The sequence below is a fragment of the Tympanuchus pallidicinctus genome, unplaced genomic scaffold, assembly GCF_026119805.1.
Source record: "Tympanuchus pallidicinctus isolate F22 unplaced genomic scaffold, pur_lepc_1.0 scaffold9, whole genome shotgun sequence".
Taxonomy (NCBI): Eukaryota; Metazoa; Chordata; class Aves; order Galliformes; family Phasianidae; genus Tympanuchus; species Tympanuchus pallidicinctus.
The window spans coordinates 10116391-10137192 of record NW_026294813.1 but is presented as its reverse complement, the minus strand read 5'-3'; the positions used below and the strand labels follow the sequence as shown (position 1 = coordinate 10137192).

The 20802-nt window shown below is 39.9% G+C and overlaps 1 protein-coding gene and 2 long non-coding RNA genes across 6 annotated transcripts; 1 reads left to right on the top strand and 2 right to left on the bottom strand.

The window, feature by feature from the left end:
- Positions 1-36: 36 nt before the first annotated feature.
- On the bottom strand, positions 37-8508 carry SELENOP (selenoprotein P). Its single transcript, XM_052670377.1, has 5 exons — positions 8368-8508; positions 7047-7249; positions 5547-5759; positions 3498-3615; positions 37-1792 (listed from the first exon to the last, which is right to left on the bottom strand). Exons 2-5 carry the CDS (start codon positions 7235-7237, stop codon positions 1124-1126), a joined length of 1191 nt encoding a protein of 396 aa, XP_052526337.1. The 5' UTR covers positions 7238-7249; positions 8368-8508; the 3' UTR covers positions 37-1123.
- A 64-nt stretch (positions 8509-8572) lies between these two features.
- Positions 8573-19369, top strand: LOC128074495 (uncharacterized). 4 transcript variants are annotated; one of them, XR_008203209.1, is made up of 5 exons: positions 8573-10602; positions 12672-12848; positions 14389-14493; positions 15828-15967; positions 19041-19369. It is a non-coding gene; the product is annotated as an uncharacterized LOC128074495 (long non-coding RNA). The 4 variants fall into 4 exon arrangements; XR_008203210.1 differs by lacking the exon at positions 14389-14493 and having other exon boundaries at positions 8573-8848; positions 10290-10602; positions 19041-19366; XR_008203208.1 differs by lacking the exon at positions 14389-14493 and having other exon boundaries at positions 19041-19364.
- Positions 14625-18119, bottom strand: LOC128074500 (uncharacterized). Its single transcript, XR_008203216.1, has 3 exons — positions 18019-18119; positions 16823-17033; positions 14625-15135 (listed from the first exon to the last, which is right to left on the bottom strand). It is a non-coding gene; the product is annotated as an uncharacterized LOC128074500 (long non-coding RNA).
- Positions 19370-20802: the final 1433 nt, after the last annotated feature.

Here is a 20802-nt window from a genome sequence, read left to right as displayed (position 1 = left end):
TCAAACTGAGCACTTGAGTAAAAACAAAACACGAAGAAATGCTGAATATTTTTATTGAAATGTCTCGTCAAATATCCCAAAGGCATGCATTTTGTTTATATTCAGTACTATTTTCTTGCTAATCGGCATTCACCACAAAAAGATTCCGTTTTCATAGGAGTAATAATTTTCCTATTCAATCATCATTAATTATGGTGTATGCCTTCAAAGCTTTCCTTTCTTGAATACTCTGCTCATCCAGGAATCCTTTGAACAAAAGCATTTTTACTTCAGCATGGTTAATCAGAATTAGAAAACGTTAAGCTACATACAAAGAAATTATAAAAATGTCAGTGGTATATTGCCTTACTAATCAACACATAACAAATTCCATACTCTCATAAGCAAAGAAAAGTATTAAACCAAGACTGAGTTTGTCCTGTCTCTTTCTTGATAGAGGCATTGAATCTACACAAAGAGTTGTTAATATTGCTTCTCACTTCAGGCATGAACCTATTGATTCAGTGGGATTTAACAAACTGTAGTAGTGTGCATCAGTGAAACCTGTACTATATTTAACCCTCAAAAGTTAAGTATATGATCTGTTACTTAAAAACAATGCAGTTACCGTTGTATCTTGAGATAAAAAGTTATTTTGGTCCACTGTTTAGCAATGAGCTGTGCTTGTACATAATTTGTATACCTAATTTAGAAAAAAAAAAAACTTTTGAATATATCCCCTCTTAATTAAAAAAAAAAAAATTAAAATGTCTCTTTTGCTTATCTCCTGTTCTTGATTGCAAAATATCAAACAGGAGCCCCTAGGTCATAGTTTATGCTCCTGTCCTCACAAATGCAAGCAGAACATTAGAAGAGAAACAAGAAAGATTAATCAACCAAGCAGACACCTTTCCAATGCAATTGAAAAACAAACTACGGGTTAATCCAATTCCTTTATAGCAAGAAAGTTTGCTGGAGTTTGACCAGTCTTGCTGAATTCCAGGAGCACTGCTCTTTGCAAAATTTTAGCTCTACACTCCTTTCATCTTAGTCTAATTTTTATTTGGGAGCAATAGAAATACCTAATCCCATAGCTTTTCCAGTCTTGCAATTAAGTAAATGACTCCCCCGCCTTTTTAAGTGTTTAGTTTGTTTTTCATGCTCAATTGCCCACCTCCTCCTGTCACTGTCAGGTGTCACTAGTTTCACTTCCTCCTGCTGCTGCTGACTCTCAGGCAGCAGTGAGCAGACGTCACTGTCAGGATTCAGTGATGTCCTCTGCTAACAGCTGGCCGTGTCACCTGCACGAATTTGGAAGTGCTCCGCGACACTGTCAAGTGACAGAATTTCCCAGCTCTTCAAACAAAAGGTGTCGACAATGGCAGCATCAGCTATTGGTTGTTGAGTCTGATGCTGTCTCCCAGTTTCAAGTTAACTGGTTTTTACAGATGGTTTTCCCCTTTTTTCATAGTTTTGTAACACGTGGAAGAACTTCCACACCTTCTCCTGGAGGAAGAGTTTCTACCTGATCATGGCTACCTATTTGATCATGTCTGTTATGGTTAAAAACTCTGTGACGCCGACCACTGTGAGGGTGACCTCTCTGAGATTCAGAAGGAGCCTGATGGTTCTGACTTTTTGAACGACGACCACCCTCACGAGGGTGGTGGTGGTGGTGGTGGTGTCTGTGCTTGTGCACTTGGTGGCGATGATGTGAATGCTGACCACTTGGTTCAGGTTCAGGTTCTATGCCTGCTAGAGTCTCATCTTCTTTTTTGGTGATGTTCTCACATATATAATCAACATCAGGTTCCTGCAAAACAGAAACATCGTATTAAACTACTTGTAAGATATAAATTAACTAAATATTTTTGCAGTTCCCAGAAAACCTATGCAATGAGATATCTGAAATTCTTGTTTATAAATATTTTTGATAAACTACTGGAGTGCTGCAGAGTATGAGCTACAGTCTGAATTTCCATCCTGAAGATAATAAAGCATTTAGCATTCTAGTTCCCATAAAAGTCAAGACACAGACCATCCAAAAATCTTTCTGTAATTTCTCTGTCCTGGAGGTTGTCAGGGAGTGGAAAGCCAAAAATGTTGGCTCCAGGAAGGGAATCTACAGCACCCTCTGAAAGGTCATGCAAGTATAAAAGAAAACATGGGAAGAAACATCTGCTTCCAAAGTTTGTGAGGCACCACAGTTCTCCATAACCCACAGGTCCCCATCGTAACTGTCACTTTTCTTGGTTGTGCTCTTGAGACACAGATAAGCTTGTCTGTGGATTTCTGAAGATTCTTCAGTAAAGGTAGGTAAAGCAGTCAGCAACGCATACTTAGTTTCTTAATGCCAAAGTTTAATTAAAAAAAATAATAATAATAAAAAAATAAAAAAGGAAATTAAAAAAAAAAATTAAAATACCAGAGATTACCCTGGTTAATCCTCACAGTCAGCAAAAGGCCATTTAAAATGTCTTCTTAGTTTATTATTATTATAATTTTTTAACCCGGCTGGCTGTAATTCTGTGAAATTCAGAGCAAGCAATATTTTCTATCACATACTTTTCATGTTCAATTTCAGTGCCCAAAAAGCTGTGCTCATCAGCCCAAGTGATTCCAGCTGCGATTATTTGCATAAGCACTGGAGGCTGAAGAGTGAAGAAGGTACACAGGTGCTCTGCACCTCGAGAACAGCAAGTGAGGTGCTTAGCATTTGAACGCTTTGCACTGCCCCCCTTAAAGCTATCCCAGGGGGAAAAAAAGAAAAAAGTGATTGTTTCTGAAAGTGCTGAAGAATGACTGGAACGTATAAAAAAGAATCCAGTGCTTACAACAGCACTGGTAACTAGACAGGACTCGCAATGTAAATTTTGGGGAATTACAATCAAAGTAATTGCTAATAAAAAGTATTCCTGTTTTAGGATTGCACATCTAACCTGCCTGAGGCCTGTGGTATGCTGAAAGCTATTTGATGGGAGCTACAATAATGATGAAATTCATCACTACCTATCTGCATTGCATGGTAATCCTGAAAGTAGTTCTGATGTCTAGCTACATGTAAAATTCAGCTCCTCTTTTTTTGTGGAACAATCATGCCCTTGTATCACCAATTTTTAAAGTAACTTTTGTATAGTGCTCCTAAACATGAACTAAAAGGAACTGTAACTCAGACAGCTCAGATTCATCTCCACAGTACAAAAAAAAAAAAGTGCCTACCTCTCCCCAGAAACTAAAGAAAAACTGAAGTAGCTAAATTCTCACTAACTGTATGTAATTCCACAAACAGAATTAGCATCCAAGATTACATTTAGATTTCAGAAAATGTTTTGCAGGAATTTAAACAGTCAGTCTATTCTAAATTACATAAACTTTCAAAAAATGCTTACATATTCTGTCATAACCCATGAAATGCTAACATTCAAAGTTGTCTTTTTTGATTAATCATGCCAACAAATATTCTTAAGTATCAGTTTTTTTTTTTTTCCCATTATATGAAGAATGAAACAAGAAAATACCGTGTAAGAGCAATTTCCACACTTGTTCTCACAGTATGCAATCTTAATGGCTTCTTCTACATATTGGAAAGACAGGAAGGAATAAGGAAGACCCAGGTGATATACTAGACGACCACATCTAGGAGAGAAAGAACTTCAAGGTTACATATACATAAAATTTAACATCTCATCTTAGTATACCTTATTTTACTTATGCCAAAAGCTCTTTTCCTCCAAAGAGCTCACAGTAACAACCAATCTCCATCTCACCCCTACGATTCTGTGATTCTGTGATCTGTCTGCTCAGCTGCTTTAGTACATGCAAAGTCTGCTTTCTTAATGGACGTAAACACTTTGCTGGCAGAAATTTCTTGTTTATCTGCACTTAGATTGCCAAAGATTTACAATAGCAATACCTGTCCTCCTAATGAGGAGGGCAGTTAGCATAGGTGTACAAACCACTGCATGGATTTTGTATCCAAAGAATCACAGAACCACAGAATATCCCAAGACAGGAGGGATCAACAAGGATCATTAAGGCCAACTGCTGGCTCCACACAGGAACACTCAAACTTCAAACCCTATGTCTGAGAACACTGTCCAAATGATTATTAAATTCTGGCAGCTCTGGGTAATGATCACTGCCCTGGGGAGCCTATTCTGTACCCAACCACCCCTCCATTGAAAAGCCTTTCCCTAATCTCCAGTCTGAGAGAAGGAATGTCTGAATGCAGCCTAACTTGACTTCTGATTGGAATGTACATTATGAACCATCTACATGAGCAATTTAGTGTGCACTGGGAGGGGGATTTTATGAATACAAAGCTGCATCGTGTCTGTACTTCAGTACTCTGGTAGGTACTTAACCGTACAAATGGAACGCTAAAAGCAGCTGGCATAAATGCGGAAGCTGTGCGCCACTTTGATAAGCAGGTATCTGCAGTGTCAACAGGAGGTCCTTCAGCCCTACCTTTGAACATTTGCCATAAATACCTTGGACCAGCAATGAGTAGGACATAAATTCCTAGAGCCATAACAGATTACAGCACAACTGTTGCCAAACCAATTAGTGTAGGTGTACACATATCCAAGGGGTCAACAGTGCTCTTCAACCTTCCAAATTGAAATTGGGAATTACAATCAAAGTAATTGGTAATAAAAAGTATTCCTGTTTTAGGATTGCACATCTAACCTGTCTGAGGCCTGAGGCCTGTTGAGAAATTCAACAACTCTTCAACCTTTCAAATGCTGTGGGCCAGGTGGCAGCTTTGCAGCTACTCCATGGACTGCATACAGTCTGTCTGTCATATAGCAACAACTTTCCAATCGGTGTATTTGCTGACTAATACAGCTAATTTGCCTAATTTCATCATATTGAAAAAAAAAAAAAAAAAAAGCTAAATAACTCTCTAATTCTTCATTACATTTCATTATGCATCAGTACAAATAGCAGCCTTTGTTCTATCTTTTACATAATAATACAATTTACATAAAAATACAATTTACAAAATACGTAATTTTGTCTATTATATAATAGTAACCAAGATAGGCATTTTATAAGTGCAAGTTCTCAAATAATTTTCATCACTTCAAAACCAAAAACTCAGTATTCCAACTAAACAGTCATTACTGTCTCTTCCAAAAGATTCTTGTCCTAGAATCCTGTTATCAAAAAGCTAATTTTTTTCTATAGTTCTAAGTTTTTAATTCAGCTATAAGACACTTTCAGCAATTTCAGTCAAAATGTTCTGATGAAAAGTCAGGCAGCTTTTCAGGCTTGATTCTTCTTTCAAATACATGGACATAACAAAACCAAAGACCGTAACCATGATATCAAACTCAACAGTCCAAAAGCCATCATAATTACTTACAAAGATTGTATGCACTTATCCCAAAACTTACTTAAGCAAAAGCAGACTTTTCTTTTGTAGCTTCCATTTCCCAGTAAAAGTGCACGTGCAGCTTGATGACTTTGTTGTGAAGTTATTTTAATGAATTAATACAGAGATCTACACATCATTACTCTAAATACATGTAAATATCTTCCAGTCTTTCCGTTTAAACACAAACCTGTCATAGATGAGAAAATCATCTTTGTTTCCATTTAAAGTAGTCCAGACATCAGCTTGGTGATCATCTTGTTGGTAGACAGCAATGTGGTCTGACACACTTTCCTGCAGTAGGTGAAATTTCTTTTGGGAATGAGGACTTTGATGGTTGACAACCACATATGAGATATTGACCAGTCCTTCATTCTCTAACTTCACTCGCAGGTCCTCCAATCTAGAAAGGAATGTGAAAATCAGCAGGCAATCATAGGAGGCTTTTCTCCTTTGCAATGTGAAAATAAATCATTTGCCACATTCATCAAAAGTTAATGTGCTCCATGTTGCCTTCCTTACAGGGAGTTTTTTCCCCTCTAAGCAACAGTCTACTAGTATTAAAACATTCTTGCTCTTTACCATAAGTATCAGCTCTGTCGCATCTGAAAATGCTGAAGTTCTTTTCCAACATAAAGGAATGTATGACTGCTTTGCCATCAAGTCAGACCCTACAAAAGTCTGCATGCCTCAGTTCCTATCCTGGTACCCAGAACACAGTACTAAGTAAAATAGCCATCTGTTAATCAGACTGAATTCAGTGTTATTTCCATGTCAGTTCTTTCACACTCTTCATGGTCTAACAAAGAGAACTTAACGTTTTTACTTAAATGCTGAGTTTGGGGTCACACAGTTTGTTAAAGAATGCAGAGTGAATACATCAGGTAGTTGAATAACAAAGAAAGTAAACCTACAGCACAAGGTCAACAGCTCTCCCTTTCATTTCGACTTGTCTACTTTCTGCAATAACCAGAAAAGGACATCACATAAAAGGGATGGCAGCTGGGTCAAAAGAACAGCTACAGAATATCCTCATGACCTAGTTGGCCTCAGCATAATTCCTACAGGATTGCTCTAGAAATAAAAATACTTTCATTTTTTCACTTTCAGGATGTAGTCTAGAACTTCAAAGTATACAGCCCTTTAAAAATGCATGGAATCAAATCCAACCACTTTGAAAGTCAGCCACAAAGCCAGAACTTTGCCACTGCTATTTATAAATATATATATATATAAAATATAAAATATATAAATATAATATAATATATAAGATATAAAATATAAAACCCAGCTCCTGAAAAACTTTCTAAGACTATTGTAACATGAAGTTTTGCAGCCTGGGGAGTGAAACAAACACGTTATTACAGCGATCCTACTCAAGTTGTGAAACCAGCAATGTGAAATTTCATGCCAAAGTGATTTCACAACCACTGAACCAAAGATAAGCACTGCAGGCAATTCATGTTTAGGCCAGCTCAAAATTATTTTCCTACTGCTGTTACTATCATACTACCCAACTGCTGGGAAATGGCCAGGTCAGCAGGACAAGGTCACTTAGGGCAGTGGTAATCTGAGGAAGCTATTCCTTGTTCAGTACACCTTGTTCAGTTGAGCGTGCATATTATCCTCAGTTGGCTTCATGAAGTGGTATTCGTGTTTTAGCAAAAGATGGAAAGGCACTGGTGCTCACCTGGAAGCCTGCAGCAGGCACAAGTATCAGCTAGCTTGGAGGAGAGCCACCACTGCCACCGACCCCCTGGAGTTCAGCATTGGGCTCTCCTCCCCGATGTGCCATTCTGGGGGCTCCTGGCACCGCTGGCTCTCTGCCCACCCTCCTGGGAGGAGGCAGAGAACCAGAGCCAGTCCCAGTCCTGCCCACATGGCTGGACTTATCTGAAAAGAAAGAAAATAAACAGAATGAGATCAATGCCTGAACAAAGTCCCGATGCTGAAATTCCCACGCAAAACACAGCAGGATACTGGCTCTGTTCAGTTAAAAAGAAAACATCAAGAATATATTTGATCCATTATGTTTGCTGTCTGACCATATTTATCTCGTTTAGTAGCAGAGTTCCTCTATAATATTTTTTTAATAGTTCAAAAAAGCTGGATTTTTAAAATGCTGCTAACCACATGCATTTCTTCTGCAGTGAAAACTGTGGTGCTGAATTAGCTTACACCTGTGTAAAAACATAGGTGCAAATCCAACCATTGACTACACAGAAACTGCAGCAGTGTGCAGTGTGTTCAAAGCAGCAAGCATTACAGAAAATAATATTAACAAAAAAGAAGCAAAAGAAAAGACAAAGTTTTTTACAAGTTTGTAGCACTCGGATGTCATTGAGAAAAATCCTAAGGCAAGCAGTAGAAACAAGTCTGCAAAAAACAGGAAATGAAAATTCAAGTTCCAGAATTTGCCGTATCAGGCTCCTGTCACCCACATCAGGTTCCTTTAGTGCTCATGGGAATCAAAGCATTCAAGAAATTCTGTAATTATCCTTTCACTCCAACAGCATAAAAACTTTGGCTTAATACATTCAGACAACTCATTATTGAGAAATAAAATGTTAACATTGTTCCCAACACACCCTAGGCTGTGGAAGTGTGCAGTTCCAGCGCTCACGTCTGACATTAAATACAGACGGTTACGGAAACAGCAAGTTCTGACACACGACGACACACAAAATCACAATCTATTAAGATAAATACATAAATGAAGAACACTGATTCTTCCCAGGCAAGAGACAAACGCTGCAAAGCCGGCAGAGCTGACAACTCCAGCTGTCCCCGTGCTGCTTTCCTGCAGTTCTACCGCAGTCACCCGGGGCACGGTACTCCGAAACCGCCCCGCACACAACTGGGAAGCGGCCGGCCGCTCCGGGGTCCGTAACCACCGCACGACGCCGGCAGGACCCCGTGCCACGGCCCGCAGCAGCCGCGCGCCGGCGGGAGCTCCGCTCCCCCCGCGCCTCCCAACCTCCCCGCTGCCCTCCAGCGGCCGCTCCCCTCACCCCGCAGCGCCCGGGCCGCTCCGCTCCCCCCTCTCCGTTGCCAGAAAGACGCGGCCGCAGCGCGGCGCCGATCTTTATAGGGCGCTTGTTTACGTCGCGGGGCAGCGCGGGGCAAAGTTCAGGGAGCTCGTTCTGCGCGACCTTGCAAGCAAAGCAAACTCCTCCGGCAGAAGTTTCCAAAGTTCCTCTCGGTAACTCACTGCAAGTAGAAACCATTTGTCACGCAGACTAGAGAGGTGTTTTCCGTGCAGCGGCTCTGAACGTGGGGCCGTACCCTTCTGGGCCACCCCGTTTGAGCCGAGCAGTGGTACCGGCGGGCGGGGGGGCCCGGGGCCGTGCTATGGGAACGCGGGTGGCCGCGGCTGTAAGGGGCACTTCTCGGTTTGTAAAACTGCTGAGCTGGCAGTGACTTGTCTCGTGCTTTGTCCTGCGTAGGGAATGGCTCGCGGAAACGCAGCGCGTGTGCACCGCGGAGCTCCTGGTGCGTGGCTGCTCCTGGCTACACCAGCTGCCCTGGCACCGGAGGGAACGGGCCCCTTCACCAACGTGTGTTGTGGGGTAAAGCCCTCAGAATACTGTGGGTGCGTGGAATGCGTGAGGCTTTGCCTATTGCCAGCAGCACGTAGCCCTGTTATGCTGTTAGTCTTTCTTTCCGTCTTCACGGAGGGAGCTGAGAACATTCACGTCATGCTGTTTTCTTCCTCCTTCCTCAGAGAAGGGTTTGCTCACGTGCTTTGTTTTGGCAATTGGCATTATTTCCTTCGGTGTACGCATTTATGTATGTTTATGTAGAAGTAAGTGTCTACAAATACAGTGTGCTCGTGCAGAGTTCATGGTGGTGAGACTTGCTTAGCTCTGTGCCCTAACCTCGTCTCCTGCCCAGATGAGCGCTGTGCTCCTGGCTGCGTCTTGAATGTGAGGAACAGAGCTGTCATCCAGAAATGCTGTGCTGAGGTCAACAGGAAGGGGGCCCAAGACCTGAGGTTTTACTCAGCAGTCTCTGAGGACGCAAAGCAGAAAGCAGAAACAGATGTCTGATAGGGACTGAATGTGGGATGGAAATGTGCAGTGGTCACTGATGAAAAGTATATTTGCTCCCAGGTAGAATACAGAGATACTCATACATGCTTTTCAGAGAGATGAGAAACAGCAATTCTGGAGCAACTGTCAGCAGTTCTGTTAGCAACTGCCACTGTGCTAGTAACTACCATTTATTATACTACTACTACACCTGCATGACATTTATTAAAACAATTATTAAGACAGAGGCATTAACTACATTTATACTTGCATCCTCTAAGCATCTTGCTTTATAACACCCACCCTACCAAAAATCATTGTTCTGACTTGAGATTCATTGAGGAAGACAGTTCCTCCATCAAGTGGTAAGGAATGTTACAGTGCTGGCTCTGAGTGTAGATGGATCTAATTCGGCTGTTTTTGAAATGTATGATTCCCTAAATACGTTTAACCTTCTGTCTGACATGTTGCCCTTACTGCAAGGAAAATTTATCATTTCCATATTTTTTTATAAATAGGATGAAGATGTTAATAGTTGCTAAATTTACAGCATAAAAACCAACCATTCTGTTTCTTTTACCATCCCTCTTGAATCAGCAGGCTCCTGGAGCCCTTTGTCCATAGCTTCTAAAGAAATAAGTCCAAAATTTTAATTTCACTTCCCACTGCAAGTGTTATCTTAGTTGTTGAGTAAGACCCAGTCTCCCTGCAGGAAGCTGTTATTAATTCTAATTTGATGAAGCCTTCATTTTCAACAGTAATTATAATTATCACCCAGTGTCTACTCACTCTCTTTCTTAGCAGGGGGGAATAATGGTACTGATGGGAATAAGAGCTCTCTTCCCTTCTCATTGAGCATAACTATCCTTCTTTTTTCTTTGTTTATATCAAACTTTTCAAAGCATCACAGCATAGAAATGCCAGTGGACAGCTACCATCGTAATTACCTGATGTACATTATTTCTGCAATCTAGACTGGTAATACACACACTTCCGAAAAAAATTCTAAATGGATTTGGAATTGTGAGGCTGTTGGTAATCATACTCTGGTAAAGTCTGCAGCAGTGACTTGCAACATGTGCAGATAGTGCAGCATGGAAGCAGAACATGGATCCAGCGTGAATTCTGTCACAAGATCTCAAGATGTCAGTGTCTGTTTTGCTGCTGGGACAGAAGGATGTCACAAGCAGGAAACTCAAAGTCCACTTGCAGATTGTAAGTCTCTGCTGATTTTTCTCTTGTGATTCTCAGTTTATAGCAATGTAACAATGTCAGCTCAGTGGAATTACTCATCCTTTATAGAGGAATAATTTAAAACAAAAATAGGTCATTGAGGTTGACTTAATGCTTATATAAACCAAATTTGATTTGTTTATGAGACTTGGTTAAATTCTGTAAGTAAAGGTCAATGTAAGTGAAAACAAAGAATATATATTACAGTGAAGTAGATTCAGGAAAATAGTTGGAATAACAAGTTCGTTAGTTAAAGTAACTCCAGAAAGAGTTATAGCAGTGCATTAAGTGTCTTGCACCAGAGCACTGTTAGATAACAAAATGCATACGTGTCAGAATTCAAAGGAAGCTACAAAAGCTGACATCCTCTGATATAGATCTGGAGTTTGCTTCAGTGAACAAGGGAACAGCTGATAAAGGCAATTGTCTGTTTAAAAACAAAATTAGACTGAAAAAAAGCTGATTTTTAGGTAGATGTTTTGCTTTTCTGCTTGGAAATTCTATTACCACAACAGTATCCTTCTCCTTTTTAACCACTTTGTATCACACTGCAATTAACAGGGAAAGTATTTTCCATCAGACATGTTCTCACTTGTATCTATTGCAGAGATTACAAGTGTAAACTGACACTAGTTGCTGAATATCTGTGTATTTCTGAGTTGCTTATTGGCTCTGTTTCCTTTCTGCATTTGAAATAGTTCTATCAGCCTACAAGTCCCAGATGTCATCTCAGTGGTTATCATATCACAGAGTTACAGAATCATTAAGGTTGGAAAAGACCTCTAAGATCATCCAGTCCAATCATCCACCTACCACCAGTATTTCCCCACTAAGCTGTGGCTCTTAATACAACATCTAAATGTTTCTTGAGCACCTTCAGGGATGTTGACTCCACCACTGCGCAGCCCATTGCAGCTCCTGACCACTCTTTCAAATTTTTCCTAATGGTCAATCTGAATCTCCCCTGACACTTCCCTATTGCTAGCTTCATGGGAGAAGAGGCCAACTCCCACCTCATCACAACCTCCCTTCAGGCAGTTGTGAACAATAAGGTCTTCCCTGTGCCTCCTTTTCTCCAGACTAGTCCTTCAGCCACTCCTCCTAAGGCTTGTGCTCCACACCCCTCACAGCTTTGTTGCTGCTCTTCTCTGGACATGACCAGGAATGTCTTTCTTGTAGTGAGTGGCCCAAAACTGAACACAGTACTCAAGATGCAGCCTCACCAGCACTACAGAGGGATGATCATCTCCACACTCCTTCTGTCTTCACTATTTCTAACACAAGTCAGGATGCCATTGGCCTTCTTGGCCACCTGGGCTAACTGTTGGCTTGTGTTTAGCTGAGCGTTAACCAGCACTCCCAGGTCCTTTTCCTCCACGCAGTCTTCCAGACACGCTGCACCAAGCCTATAGCATTGCCTGGGGTTGTTGTGGCTGAAGTGCAGGACACAGCACTTGTTCTCATTGCTCTTCATCCCATTGGCCTTAGCCCAGCTATCCAGCCTGTCCAGATCCCTCTGTAGGGCCTTCCTACCCCCAGGCATATCAACATTTCCTCCCAACTTTCTGTAATTTGCAAACTTCCTGAAGATGCACTCAGTGCCCTCATCCAGGTCATCAATAAAGACATTAAACAGAGCTGGCCTGTACTGATCTCTGAGGAACACCACTAGTGATTGGTCACTAGCTGGATTTAACTTATTCACCACTGCTTTCTGGGCCTGGCTATCCAGCCAGTTCTTTACTCAACGAGGAATATATATGTGCAAACCACAGACTTGTCACAAACTGTCCAAGCCAAGTTTCTCTAGTAGAATACTGTGGGGGTTGGACTCGATGATCTCTGGAGGTCCCTTCCAATCCCTACAATTCTGTGATTCTGTGATTCTGTGAAAAGCTTTGCTAAAATCTAGGTAGACTACATCAATACATTAGTAAAAATATTTTTTGTTCTCTTTAATCAAGCTGGGCTTTCGCCTTTCTATTTTTTTTCCTGCATATCCTACCAACTTCTTTGTGTTCTCCCTGAGTTTTCCATTCCTTCTTTCACAGGAGGCAGACTCTCCATGACTTTCTGTTGACAGAAGAAAGGACTGAACTCCTTGATGGCACCTAAGAGAAGCTTGAAAGAAGGTGATTAAGAAGATCACAGCTATAGGACACCTGTACTTCTGTGAGCTTTGTGTTTTTAGTAACAATGGACCATCCTGTGATCTACAAAACAAAACTGTAAGTTCCTTCTGTTTGATTCTACTTAGGGTCCTGTTGCTGTAGACAGTGAATGAGGAAGAAAACATAATTACACCATGCTCAAAGCTGAGTATCTGTACAAATCTCCTGTATGGATCTCTTATTCCACACAGTGACCACCAATCCCTCTTCCCACAGGGATGATGCACTTGCACCTGGGACACCACAAGCAGCTTTAGGCTTTCCAGCACTGATTCTGTGCTCAACTAAAGCAATTAACAGTACTGACCAATGAATATGAAGAAAGATAAACAAACTTCTTGATTTTGCTGTATTTAGATAGTTCTCTTCACCTGAACGGATCAGGTCTTAAAGGGGGGGTAGTTATAGTCATAGCTTTCAAAGTATAATTGATAATACTTCTATCTCCTGTTACAGACTTTATACTTCAGAAAATGTGGAGGAAAATGATTTATTTGCTAAACCCACAGTGTGTCATTGCAGATGATGGTAAAGGTCTCTCACTGGAATTACCTGTAAAAACAAGTTTTTGTTAATGATTTGTAACATGTCATCCAAGCATAGTTCAGTGCACTGAACTCTAAGCAGAGAATAGAAATTATGACAGCACAATGCATGAGATTCAGTGATAACACACTGTGAACCTTATAGGTAATTTGAAGTTGTTTTTGCCTATCAGTTTTTGCCTATGTAAAATATATGAAAACTGAACTGAAAAGTGGGTCCAGTCAATGAATGAGAGGGATCTTGAATGCAAAAGTGCTTTTTCAAGAATTGTTGAGTTGTGATGAAAAACCGATGGCATATTTTTAGTCCTTTTTTTTTTTTTTATGCACCTATGATGTCTTATTTTCCTGAAATACAGTAGTGACTGCCAACAGCATGGTCTGCAACAGATGTTAAGAGAGCTTAGGGATAGATTCAGATAGCTTAATACAATATAATCATTTTAAACATAAACAGAGTTAGCAAGCTAAAATGGTTATGGCTTCAAGTATATGCCTTTGCAGATTGATTGCTGGTCATAATACTTTTCTGCTAGCACAGACTGGAATGCTGAACTGTAAAAAATTCTTGTGTGTCCTTCTGAGAGCAAGAGTATGCAAGTGTGTCATCAGCACAAGTAATGAACGTGCAATTGCCTAAATCAACCCTTCATGTGAACTACTGAAACACTTTGCAGATAAAATGCAAAAACGGAGATATCCAAGTGTCGGTCTTCACTTAACAGAGTACGTTTTACTTCTCTGGCACACAGGATCTTAGACTGATAGCCATCGACTTCCACCATGAGCAAAAACTAGTTTCACAAAAAAAAAAAAAAGAAGAAGGGGTGGGAGGCAGGGAGAGGGTTGCTCCCAGTACCATAATGAGCTCAAAATGTAAGTAGCTCCTCTGGATTCTGTAAATAAATGAACACTACAAAATGACCTCTGAGGGATGGTGAGAATTGAACTGTCAAAGAAATATATTCCATATGAATGAAAAGTTTTGCTAAGTGCATACACTTGAAACAATCAGATTCTGAACAAACTAACCTCTCTTTGTTTTTTGGAAGTTGATGGAAGTCTAGAAGAGTCAGGTCTTCACCTGGCTTTGATCAACTGACGTTTGATATGACAGAAGGACTTGTATCACTCATCTTAGAGTGACACCCTTTCAGGTGTTGTCAGTATTATTCTTTGAAGAGAAAGCAATAGTGACACTCAGCCCCCATCCATATGTTGTTTCTCGTAACAAAGCTATGCTGACTTTAAGTTTTGCTTTCAGCAAGCATTAGTTCATACAAACTTCAGCAGCTACACGCTGTTTACTGATATGTAGCTACTTGTATCTGTAACCCAGTTAGAATGTCCTGAATACACTGTGTAGTAAAAGGTGACCCTGCCCACAGGGAGAAGTTGGAGCCAGATGGTCTTTAAGATCTCTTCCAACCCAAACTGTTCTGTGATTCTGTGATAACAAGAAATTCTTGCAATTCTTAAGAAAGTGATGGTCTTTGTATGTTTTGTTTTCCACCCTTTCGTATAAATTTAGGAAAATATATGATGTACTCCAGTATTAAAGATATTCCAGTCTATTAAACAAATAAGCATTTAACCGTCCTATAAGATATGTAATGATCATGGAGTCATGGAACGGATTAGGTTGGAAGGGACCTTAAGGCCCATCCAGTTGCACACCCATGCCATGGGCAGGGCTGCCACTCACTAGATCAGGCTGCCCAGGGTTCCATACAAACCAACGCTGAGAACATCCAGGGTGGGGTGCCCACAAATAGTGTCCTGACGAGATCACATCTGTGCTGATAAATATAATTAATATATTTTGGATGAAATATGTATATAACAGAAGTCCCCAAACATTTGATGTTACAGTCCTGAAATTTATTTTCCATAGATGCAGTTCTTGAAGGTAATTGTGAAGGCAAAGTAATTTTTTTCTGTTTTTCTGAGTTTTACTTCTTTGGTCTATTGGCAATGGGCCAGCAAGGACTGGGAGATCACTGTGTCTTTAAAATGTTTTATCCCTAAGTTGATACTACCAATATTAGTATTTTTTCTATGTCTTAGGGGTCTCCAAGATTTTAGACTGTAGGGAAAAAGAAAGGAAAGAAAAGGAAGAAAAGGAAGAAAAGCAGGGAGGGAAGGAGGGAGGGAGAAAAAAAAGAATTGTAAAGATTTTCCAGCGTAAAGGTCACAGTGCACAGAGTGGAGGAAACAACATGGTGTTCAAAAGAAAGAAAAGCAAGAGTGGAAAAGAAGTTATGATGCCTGAGGACACATTTGGCAGTACCTGCACAAACTCTTACACTACTCCACATTACTCCATAGAGCGAAGATGTGAAAAAATCTTCCCTGCAGTAGTCACTAGCAACACTCTTGGTTGCTTTTATGAAATTGCCTGTTTTGAATATTCACATGAGCTTGGATGAAATTCCTGACTTGTCTAAGAATTTACACTAAACAGGTTTCATATCTTATTATCTACCTACAGGCAATAACGCCAATTCTCACTTTTGATCCTCCTCAATGTCCAGTTCCAAAATCACTGACTTAGCTTGTGGAACTTGAAGAGTAACTCAGTCCTTGCCCTGACAAGAAATAGTCACCTCAGCAAACCTCAAGATTTCCCCAGTGAGTAATTTGCATAGCTGTTCATTTCTCTTTCTGTATCTGTTAGGACTCTGTACCACTACAAGGAGACATGGTTCCCAGGCTGGCATTATACTTTGATAAGTCCTTATCTGAACAAGCTGACTTCAGATTTTTTTCCCTCTCCCTCTTCCTCTTCCTGCCCTCCCCTTCTTACTTTTCTTTTCTTTTTTGTCTGTCTGTCTCCTGGCATCAAGAATGGTTCAAGAATACTACTCATATACCCTTAATATTATGTTCTAATTATTACTTATTATATCAGACATTTATCAGACTCATTTGTTATCTTATAGGGTCTGGAGTTAGGAAGGTGACATTATCCCCAGCAGAGTCCTGAGCCAGTGACTCGTGATGGAACAGCTAAACAGCCCATACCCATCTTTGACCAACAGAGTTCTATCCAGACATCTAAATTGTAAACTACATTCCTCCGAACTTTTGCTTGTCAGCAAAAAAAAAGAAGAAAACAAATTTGTGCTGATCTTGCATGAGTCTTTGCCAGATTTCCTGTACAAACTCACAAAGAGGAAGCAAAATCTGAAAGTGAGATGAGAAAAAGCTTGGAGCCTTCTAAAACTCATGGCCAAAAAGCTGAAGAATGTTCTCTCCACTACTGCTACCAGGCATTCAGAAAGACAGGCGAACCAGAAAGCTAAATGCCTGAGTGATCCCATGACTGCAATAATAGTAATAATTAACAATAAGTAATTGCCAATTGTATTGCCCTTTTCATTGCAGAGTTTGTGATGACTTGCTTGTAAATGTTTTGAGTTAATGATAACATTTCTATCGTCTGTTTAACACAGACATGTGCTTGAGTTAAGAGAAAAGACTTACAGAATTTATAACTAAAAGATCCTGCAGGATTTCAGACATCTAGTTCCCTAGAAATCTCATGCTGGGATTCAATCTCCATCTTTCAGGCAAGTCGTTGATCTCTCAGCAGCTCAGGCACCTGTCTGAGGCTTGCAGTGTGGATCATGCATGAGGAGAGGCTGGGTGCTCTTTCAGCAGCACATGTGCTTTGGTGAAGGCTCCATCTATGTGTCTGCAAAGGGAATAGTACTTAAACCACTGTAATCAACACAGTTAAAGTGTGCTATGTGTTGCAATGGTCTTGCATGCATGGATGGAAGGCTGTGCCAGGAAAAAAGCAGTTACTGAAGGAAGAAACATTCCCTAAATGCTGAGAATAATTATGTCCAGGTTGTCTGCTTTCTCACTTTCTAGTGATCTCGGTGTTACTTGTATTACATGTGGGATGTTTCCCCCAGATTTTTCCAGATTTTGAACTGCATTTTCATCTATGGTTAACATTTTATGAACATATTGGTCAGATGTTCTCTCTCTTCAGCAGTAATATATTCCATAATTGTGCAGTTTTATAGGAAGATTACATGGTCTTAAAGTAGAAGTAATCTCAAATTATATGAATTGATAGTGAAATAGGTAAATACTCCTACCACTTTAGCTTCTATGCTTTCCAGATTGTAGATTTCCAGGAATTATGAAAAAGACTAGAAAAATCGTCAGGTTTCATGTTTTAATGCACAAGGTTCATTGTGGCTTATTAAAAGAAAAAAAAATTACAAATCAGATTATAGAAGCTTTTTTGTGAAAATCTTTATATCTGAAGATGTAATATATATACAATATATATGACAAATGTGTGCATTTTATTTCTACTCATGATGCACATTGCATACCCATATAAAAATTAGAGGTTTTCCAGCCAAATACTGGCCTAACCAGTGTCTGCTGTATTTTTATGCTGTGATAACAGCAAAAAATGTGATGTTGACTGTTACTTAAACACTAAGACACTATGCAGTCTTGTAAGGAGTGATTCTCATAATTCTCCAGAACTCAAGTCACTGTGTTTTTTAGAGCTGATAAACACACAGTTTCTTAAAACTTCTTCCCAAAATTCAAAATAACGTAAAAGAAAATATTTGGTTAAACCTCTTTCCTATGGCGTTCAAACTACAGTGATCTCCCTAACTTCACTAGTCAGCTGGTTTTTGCAAACTTACAAAAACATGAACTTGAACACAGTAGACCAGACTTGGCATGGAGGTTTTAAAGCAGCAGGGAGCACTGAGTGGACATATGCACATCCGATGCTGACAGCACACTTCCTCTGAAAACAAGAAGATAACAAAGGAACAAGATGATATATTCATGTCACAGTTGTATAGTCCAAGGATTTTTAGTATCAGTTTACAATTTATCATGTTACAGTTTTTAAGTATTGTATTACATATTTATTGCTGTCATTGTAACTTCAGTTAACTCCTTACATTTTCCCTTCTTTCTCGAGATTGTAATGGAGTGAGGAGAACCAAGAGAAGAGCTCTTTATCATGCTATCGGAGGCAAAGCCCATATTTATTTTCCTTTACAAAATATAAAGCCACAGGTTTTATTTCATTATGCATACCTGTCAAAGGTATCTACAGAAATGTTCTTCTCTTGCATAACAGTATACATCTGGCTTGCTGTAGGCCGGACAGCAGAGCCTTTTCATGCACAGACTAACTCACTGTACAATGGGCACACACTAAAGCAAAGATTTCTTCCAGATGATTGCTATTGTTACAGGAATAAGCAGTTATTTCATAAGACACATAAGTATATGTGAGGCCAGAAAAAAGCCACACCACAGCTCTCTCTCCCCAGGTGAATCACTCGTCCATGATTTCAGACTATGTGGTGGGATATCAGTGTGTACAAGTACACTACACAGCTTTCAAAATCACCTGGGGAGCAAGATACATGGGGGATAGCTTTAAACTACAGGATTTGATGGTGCCTTTTGGCTTTCATTTATAATCTGATTAACCTCCTTCAAAAATAATTATTTACTCAATCGTGCCATCAGCACATATTCTGAATCTGCAGTTTATTAATTCCTTCATTTCTTCAGACAAAGGAGTTTTTTAGTTAAACAAAGGAACTCCATGATTTGCACTTTTCCCTTAAAGAAAGAAAAAAAATGATTCAAATTTTCCCATAATTAATTTAGTGTCCATTTTTCTCTGTTTGATGCTTTACAGGTCTCTCTAGGGAAAGCTGCCAACACTCCTGAATTGGCTGAATGTTCTCTGCCTTCTTCAGCACTGCAATAAAAAGCACAGAGCAGGAGGGTCAGAACCATTCCTAAACCCAGCCAAATATTGTGAAGAAGGCTGATCAGGTCATCTTAATGAACACAGGTCTTTCCTGAGTGTCACTGAGGTGCTTCTAGAAAAAAATTAAAAAAAAAAAGCACAGAGAATTTTTACATGTAGAAATGGCTAATATGGATTGAATAGAGATAGGGATAAAGATCACTTTCATGTTTGCTTGACATGTTTTTCCTCATCTAAGTAAAATACACTCTAAATGAGATTGTGTTTAAATCTTGTCTTGTCACCCAGCACCAGAGGACAGGCAGGCTCTTGGCAGAATGAGAACTGGCCACACGGTTGTGGTTAGAAACAGAGATTTGCTATTAAGTAAGAATTAACAATGTCTGCAGTTTATTATCTACATTTTTTGCACTTACTGTTTATGGTTGCATAGGATTTCTAGAATTCTCATTACAACGGCATTTTGGTCACCTGGCTAAACCCTCTGCAGATCAGGTTAAATTTTTACCCAGTCATAACTTAGACTGAGGCTCCATGTAAAAGAACACAAGTCACTCATTCAGTCCTGAGAGGAAGAAGATTGTGGAGATGTCACTGGCAACAGGAGTTACCATCCAACAGCTTTTCCATTCTAAGTCCCCCTTAGGTATTCTTGCTGCCTGATTAACAGACAGCTAATAGCAGCACCCTGTGCTGTTGAGCTTCCTTATTGCAGGACAGGTGTCATCATCCACTGGAATCTCAGCACCTGGGCAGGGGGTACATTTACACCCACTCACACATTAAGGACATTCACCCCATTGTTGGTTAGGGCATCCACACTGACAGAGGTCAGGAGCAGGGGGTACTGGTCACAAAGCTAAATTATATTGGTCTGTAGCTTAACACTCCAAAATCCTAAAGGATTATCTACAATGAAAAAGGAGAACCTGAACAGTTACAGCTCAGTAAGTCCAGTTTTATATTTTAACAGGTATTAGTACAATTTACAAACTGTTCTTTTAACATAAACAGGAAAAAGAAAGAAGAAAAAAAACAGATTAATGAAAAATAAGAAAAATGCAAACCATCTCCTTGTTGGGATAAGCAGAATGTATTTGTTCTGGAAAGAAAAAAAAAAAAAAAAATCATAGTATTTTGGTCCTACACTTCAGTAATATTTCAGTAATATTTCTATTTCAACCACAAGCTACTGGAGGTACAGTGCTGCCACCAAAAATAGGTTTAAAATGCTTTAAAGTGAAAATCTGAATGCAGGAGATATATCTGATATAATCACAGAATCACTCAGGTTGGAAAATACCTTAAATATCAATGAGTTCAATGACAGCCTAACCATACTGCCTTAACAACCCTCTGCTAAATCATGTCCCTGAGCACCACACATCCAAATGGTTTTTAAACACATCCAGGGATGGTGACTCAACCACCTCTCTGGGGAGTCTATTCCAGTGCTTAACAACCCTTTCTGTAAAGAAGTGTTTCTTGATATCCAACCTAAACTTACCGTAGTTCTTGGGCCATTTCCCCTCGTCAGCTGTCAACAGTAATAGACCAACCCTGCTCTCACTGTAAGTTCCTTTCAGGTATTTGAAGAGAGCAATAAGGTCTCCCCTCAGCTTCCTTTTCCCCAGACTGAACAGCCCCAGTTCCTTCAGTCTCTCCTCATAGGGTATGTTCTCCAAGT